Source organism: Chiloscyllium plagiosum, chromosome 17, assembly GCF_004010195.1.
Source record: "Chiloscyllium plagiosum isolate BGI_BamShark_2017 chromosome 17, ASM401019v2, whole genome shotgun sequence".
Taxonomy (NCBI): domain Eukaryota; kingdom Metazoa; phylum Chordata; class Chondrichthyes; order Orectolobiformes; family Hemiscylliidae; genus Chiloscyllium; species Chiloscyllium plagiosum.
Genome location: NC_057726.1, coordinates 22,371,816 through 22,378,862, shown reverse-complemented (window position 1 = coordinate 22,378,862; position 7,047 = coordinate 22,371,816). Strand labels below are relative to the sequence as shown.

The 7,047-nt window shown below is 43.1% G+C and overlaps 1 protein-coding gene across 8 annotated transcripts in view; it reads right to left on the bottom strand.

Moving 5' to 3' along the window:
* Positions 1-6,355, bottom strand: part of sdr42e1 (short chain dehydrogenase/reductase family 42E, member 1) — a 29,273-nt gene extending 22,918 nt beyond the window's left edge. For 2 of the 8 annotated variants that reach the window (XM_043706664.1, XM_043706658.1), the window contains exon 1: positions 5,870-6,348. Coding sequence is in view for 1 of the 8 variants with exons in the window: in XM_043706663.1 (XP_043562598.1) it covers positions 714-748 (35 nt within the window). In the remaining 7 variants the exon portion in view is untranslated. Of the gene's footprint in view, positions 1-713; positions 772-5,869 lie in introns of all 8 variants that reach the window. The other 6 variants (XR_006314087.1, XM_043706663.1, XM_043706661.1 and 3 more) reach the window with 6 other exon arrangements.
* Between the last annotated feature and the right edge of the window lie 692 nt (positions 6,356-7,047).

The following is a 7,047-nucleotide window of genomic DNA, read 5'->3' as shown; positions in this document are numbered from 1 at the left end:
CCCCCACCCTCCTCTCACTTATCTCTCCACCCTTCAGGCTCTCTGCCTGTATTCCTGATGAAGGGCTTTTGCCCGAAACGTCGATTTTACTGCTGCTTGGATGCTGCCTGAACTGCTGTGCTCTTTGGAGATCGGATGGGATGATCTTCAGAGAGTCAGTGCAGACTCAATGGGCCAAATGGCTTCTGTCTGTGCTGTAGGGATTCTATGATCTGGTTTCTACTTTGTATGCAAGTCATATTGTATAATCTCTCAGTAGTGGTGAATATTTTGCACCTCTGCTAATCCCAGTGCTTTTCGCAGGAACATTAGAAAACAAAATCTGATACTCAAACACTATCAGATGAACTAAAGCTTGATCAATAAAGTGTTATGAAGATATGGGTGTACTGCATCTTTAAGTTAAAAACCAGCAGAACTACCTGACAGCACCAAGTGTTCTGAACAAGATATAATGTAACCTTTAGGTCCAGCAGCTAGTGTAGCTGTTGCCTGGAGACAAAAAAACAAATTTGAATTAGGCCAATCAGTTTAAATTATACACCGAAAAATACCAAACTCCAATCAAATTTGAACTTAGTTTATTGACAATATTAAAAGCCAATGACACAGTCCGATGCTTTGGAGTATAAGACTGGGAAAAATTGAACAGCTGAGGGAGAACTGCCAAAAGACCACAGATGTAGGCTGCTAGTCAGAACTCTGAGAGGTACCTGTCTAGAGACGGAGTTTGCACAGGGAACAACATCAACACCGACCTGGACAGCAAATCTACAGAGGAAGATATAAAAAGATGATTCAACCGCTGGCCGGTTTTGCAAAATGAATTTTTCAGTAAATCTTAATTGGAGGTTTTGTCGCACTAGTTTTATAGAAGGGAAAGTAAAACTTAGGTTAGAAGAAGGAGGTGTAAATAGTTGTTAGTAAATTATTCTCTGTTATACTTGAAGAAAAAAGTTGTTAATTCTTAGCCTCTTGAATTTTCACAGATTACGGCACGGGAGAAATCTTTTCTGTGTTGGTTTAAATTATGTCTGGGGAAGGGGAGGGGTTTAAATCCTGTGTCGTTAACAGTATGGGGGCTCATCGTCAGGATTTAAACTGGTTTTAAACAAGCTTTGATTAGATTTAAGGGTACAAACAAATCCCAGCAGATTTAAACACTTGCAGGTTAGTGTCCTAGATCTTTAAATAAAACGTAGGTGAGACAATTTGTTTAATTTCGGTGACTTGTGGTTGATCAAATTAAAAGTGAGAGAAATGGCTCTTAAAAGCCCTAGAGAGGTTCTGGAATTTAAAGATGATTCTCAAATTTGCCAAGAAAATTTAGAAGGAAAGAAAAAGGCCATACTTTTAGATTTGGAGGTGCCGGTGTTGGACTGGGCCGTACAAAGTTAAAAATCACACAACACCAGATTATAGTCCAACAGGTTTATTTGGAAACACACTAGCTTTCGGAGTGCTGCTCCATCCACCTGATGAAGCAGCAGCACTCCGAAAGCTAGTGCGTCCAAATAAACCTGTTGGACTATAATCTGGTGTTGAGATTTTTAATTCCATACTTTTAGAATTAGCAAAGAAATTAGATTTGGTTTTAACCACGGACAAAAGTAAATCTAAGATTGTATGGGAATTACTCATTTAGGTGTGTCAGAGAAACAGACAAGTGTAGTAGAGGTAGAAAAACCAAAGTTATAACTCAGGAAAATGGAGAGAGAGAGAGGGAGAGGGAAAGGAAAGAGAGGGAGAAAGAGAAAAAAAAAAGAGGGAAAGAGAGAAGGTTCTTAGCTGAGCAAAAGAGGGAATTGGAACTTGAAAAGTTGCACCTTAGTCAGCAAATTCAAGTTAACAGGATTGAGATTAAAAGTGACATATACGGATGTCAAAACTCTGCCACATTTTAATGAGAAAGATGTTGAAGCCTTCTTTATTTCATTTGAAGAATTGGTTAGGTATGGTCGGAGGATTTATAGTTAATGCTAGTCCAGACTAAACTGGTAGACAGAGTTAGTGAGGTATTTGCCGCGGTGTCAAATGAGGGGTCATGAGATTATGAAGAGGTTAAACAGGCTATTTTAAGTGCTTATATTTTGGTACCAGAAGCATATAGACAGCGCTTCAGAAAGATAAAGAAGGAACCAGGTCAGACTTATGTTGAGTTCGAAAGAATTAAACATAGTCATTTTGATAGATGGGTGCGTGCTTTGAAAAGACATAGGACCTTTGAGGCTCTAAGAGAGATTATTTTGCTGGGAGAGTTCAAAACCTCACTTCCACAGATGGTAAGAGTACATGTGGAGGAACGGATAGTTCATGAAGTGAGAAGGGCAGCAGAATTAGCAAATGAATACAAGTTGGTGCATAAGACAACCTTCCAGCCAGAATTTTGTTGTGAGGGATAGAAGTTAGGAGAAGGGGAGATCCTACACTACAAAACCAAGATTAGAGAAAACTATTAAGAATTTACCACAGGATAAAAAAGCAGCCCAACAGGGTGGAAAGGAGGTAAAAGGCCTCAGGTGGTAAAGCAGGACATGTAAATTCACAGGGCTGGTCATTAAAGAAAGGTGCTTTCTTTTATGCTTAAATCTTTTCTGTATTGCTGGTTTAAATTAAGTGGTGGGTGGGGGTTTACCCCATGTCCTAACAAAAGTAGGTTTTAAGGAGCATTACACAGAAAGAAAAAGAGACAAAGTTTAAAGGACAGAACTTCAGATATTGAGCACAGGCAGTTAAAGGCAAAACTGCTAGTAGTGGAATGATTAAGTTCAGAACTGCTCAAGAGACCAGAATTAGATGAGCAGAATCTTTCAGAGCTGTGGTAGAGGTGGAGATGAGAGATTAGGAAAAGGTGAGGCCATGGGGGAATTTTGAAACAAAACTGAGAATTTTAAAACGAAGGCTTTGCTTAACGAGGACATGACGTAGGTCTGCAAGAACATGGCCAGTAGCTGAATAGGACTTGGTGCAAGTTGGGACACAAATAGAGATTTCGTTTGAGCTGCTAGAGTTTTCCATTCCTTCAATACGTTTAAATGGTAAATTATATTTTCTTTGTGAATAGTTGCCATGGACTCCATACGGACTTATAATGATATTCAATATGTACACCGATAGCGGTTTTGAACGAGAATATACCACCCATAATACCATTAAATGGTATCAGTTCAACTGTTCTTCTCTCTCTTTGGACTCTATCTTCACCTATCATTTACTCCTTACTCCGTCCCCTACCCTAATATCTGTAAATAAATGGTATTATGCCTCTAGATTTCTCAGATTTGGTCTTCATCTTATAATTTAGCTTTACTTGAAGTGTTACAGACATGCGTAAACGGGTTCCTACCAAGGTTAAACCCTAAAGAAATTCCTGGCATTCATCCATTTTTATTTGCTCAAGGGATGTGGGCGTCACTCATTAATCTAGAATTTTTAAAAACATCTTTCCAATTGATAGTAACTGAATTTTCTTCCTACGCATTGAGAGAGAAAGTGATGACTGCAGATACTGGAGAGTCAAAATCGAAAAGTGTGGCACTGGAAAAGCACAGCATGTCAGGCAGTATCCAAGGAGCAGGATTGTCGACTTTCGGGCATAAGCCCTTCTTCAGGAATGTGACTAGGCATTGTGTCTACCTAAGGCACTAAAAGGCAACAGTTCACCATATCTTCTCAAGGGCAACAAGAAATGCTAGGCAGTCCATGTTTCATGAACAAATTAATTAAAACCACAACCTATTGGTTGCAACCCTCCAGAACTGCCCTGGAGAGTCTAGGAATTAAGTTCCTAGACACCCTGGTTCAAACACTGGAAAAAGAAATATGAGAGCAATGGTTTATCTTTTAAAAAGTTCTTTTGTTAAAAGAAAGTCAAGAATGTGCTCATTTGTTATCCTGATTGGAGTGAGAAGGTGATGTCAAGTATGGAACAAAAACAAAAATTGCTGAAAAAGCTCAGCAGGTTTAGCAGCGTCTGTGGAGAGAAATCATCAGTTACATTTCTGTTTGAGTGATCCTTCCTCAGAACTGATGGTAGCTCGGAAAACATTGGTTTGTATGCAGAGGATGGGGAGGGTGTAGATGGGATGGAGCCCAAAGCTGGAAGAACAGCACCTCATTTCGCACTTGAGAATGCTGCAGCCTTCTAGACTCAATATTGAGTTCCAATATTTAAGGTTTCAGCTCTCCTATATCCTTACCGCAACCACCAGACACCAGGCATTGTTATCACAGATTGTTATTGCCAGGTATGGTTAGCCACTAACAGTCCCCATTAATAACCATTCATACTCCTACCCAGATCATTATCCACTTTTATCCGCCCAACTGTTCTTCTCTCACTTTGGACTCTATCTTCACCTATCATTTACTCCTTACTCCCTCCCTTACTCTAATATCTGTAAATAAGCCAACATTTTCCTAGCTACCATCAGTTCTCAGGAAGGATCGTTTGACCTGAAATGTTAACTTTGATTTCTCTCCACAGATGCTGCCAGACCTGTTGAGCTTTAAGTCAAGTATGGTCACAGTAGGTGACAGCAGGAGCTTGGTGGACAGCAGAAGACTTAGAGGTGGGAATCAAAGCAGGCAGCACCTTTTGGAATCAGATACAAATGGGCAGTAATACTGACACCACACATTCAACAGAACAGGATGTCTAAAGTTTAAACAGGTTTGTCACCAATATGAAAAATGACAGTGATCAAACAGGCACAATAACTGATTCAAAGCAGTGAGGTCTGAGGCTTGACACAGTTATGCAAGAGACATGAACATTAATGTTGAAGGAGGAAGGACTGAGAGAGCAGGGCAGGGAGTACGACTCCTAGTCCCCTCTCTACCAATTATTCCCCTTACCCTCCCTCCATTACTGTGCAAACCTCCACCCCTTTCTTTGGTCTTCACTCAACCTATCTCGCTGAACTTCATTTCAAGAACACACATATTTTATAGACTTAGTGTAAATGTCAATTTACACTGACATATAATTATCCCTTGCATCTACATCAGAAAGTGGTAACATCATTTGGACCATTAATTGAGCAGCCCAGTATAATGTTTCAGAGGACCTGAGTTCATATCCTAATGTTGTAGATAGTAAGAATCAGAATGTTAAATTCTAGAATAAAAATGTAATTTCCAATTTTGGTAAAAGATGGAGTCATCTAGACGTGAAATGGCAGCTTGCTCTCTCTCCATTAATGCTGCCTGACCCACTGTGATCTCCAGTACTTGTTGTTTTCAGTACAGATGCCAGTATTTGCAGTAATTTGCTCCTATGTCAGGTAAAACCCCATCTGGGAGACAGAGAGGTCTGCAGATGCTGGAGATCAGAGTTGAGAGCGTGTTGCTGGGAAAGCGCAGCAGGTCAAGCAGCATCCGAGGAGCAGGAGGATCGACGTTTCAGGCGGGAGCCCTTCAATCAGGGACGAATGATGAAGGGCTCCAGGCCGAAACGTTGATTCTCCTGCTCCTCGGATGCTGCCTGACCTGTTGTGCTTTCCCAGCAACACGCTCTCAACTAAAACCCCACCTGGTTCACTCACTCGCGCTCTTGAGGAAGACCGACCCTGTTTGACCTGCTCTGGCTTACACGCGAGTCAGCCGGACAACCGGGAATGAGTGGTACATGCTGGTCTGGCTGGAGATACCCGCACAGGGATTTTTTTAAAAAAAAGCTGTTAACGTGATCACGGCAGGAATCTGTCCGACCCGAACTGCTGATTCCCCAGTGAGAAATCTGTAACAGGCAGAAGGATTGAGAGTTGTGCCTCACCACCCCCCACGCTTTAAAAAATACAAGACCCCAGCCATGAAGCTCCGGCTCCCTGACTGTAAGTTTATATCAGGAAGTCAGCGGCAGGATTACCTCCTCGACCGAGTGAAGGCCTCTCCCCGACTCTCCAACCACTGGGCGGTTACCATGGCACCACCCACAGCCACCGTCATTTCCGGGCCTCGGTCACGTGATTTGCACTTCAAACACACACGAGGCCCAAGGCTGCAGACGGGCATTCAAGATTGTAAATCAGAGACGCCGAAAACTCAAAACTCGCGGCTGCAGTGACGCCCAATCCCGTAGGTCAACCTTTAACCGTTGAAAATATGGAGGCCATCATCAAAGATGGCGGCCGCCAGCGCCAGGAATCGAGCACTGCCATTATCAAAGATGGCCACCGCCTCCGTCCCACACTGGACCTCCAAAGCGTCAACACTGATCTCGCTCCACAGATGCTGCCAGACCTGCTGAGCTTTTCCAGCAACCTCTGTTTATTTGTGCCAGCGTCCGGTCGGGTGATTCCACTTTGAAAGATAACAAAGTAGACAAGCAGGAGGCAGAAAGGGCGCAGCAAGCCGGACAGCATGGGCAGATGCGGAACTGAAGGCTCATGATCAGAGGTAACGTCCACCGACGGTGACTGGTGTTGTTATAATGAAAGATGGCGACCACCAGAACCTCGAGCGTTACCATCATCAAAGATGGCGATCAACCGCGAACCGCAGCGGGTGCCGCCACGATCAAAGATGGCGACCCCCAACGTGGGTGTGCCGCCACGATCAAAGATGGCGGGCGGGCAGCTAGGCGGGTTTTCCCGAGGCTCGGCGGGAGGACGACGGAGATGGCGGGGAAAATAAACACCGAGGAATGCGCAGAGCTGGCTGTTAAACTCGCCGCTGTCAACGAAACTCTCGGTATTTATCCTACATCATCACTGACTACGTTTCGCGAGTGCAACAAGGCAACTTACCTGAAACAGGAAGAGCTGGAGAAGGGGCACTGGACTCGAAACGTTGACTCTTTATTTCTCTTTCCTGATGCTGCTGGGATTCTGGTGGGGGGGTCAAAGAAGACTTGCATCTATATAGCACCTTCTGGACATCTCAAAGCACTTTACAACCATGAAGTACTTTTCAAGTGTGGGCAATGTTGTGGTGTGGCTATTCCAGCAGTCAGTCTGTTAACAGCCATCTAAGAATGACCAGATTTTTAAAATGAATACACAGGGAAAAGAAAATCTTCAGCGGATGAAGTTAAAAATCACTCAA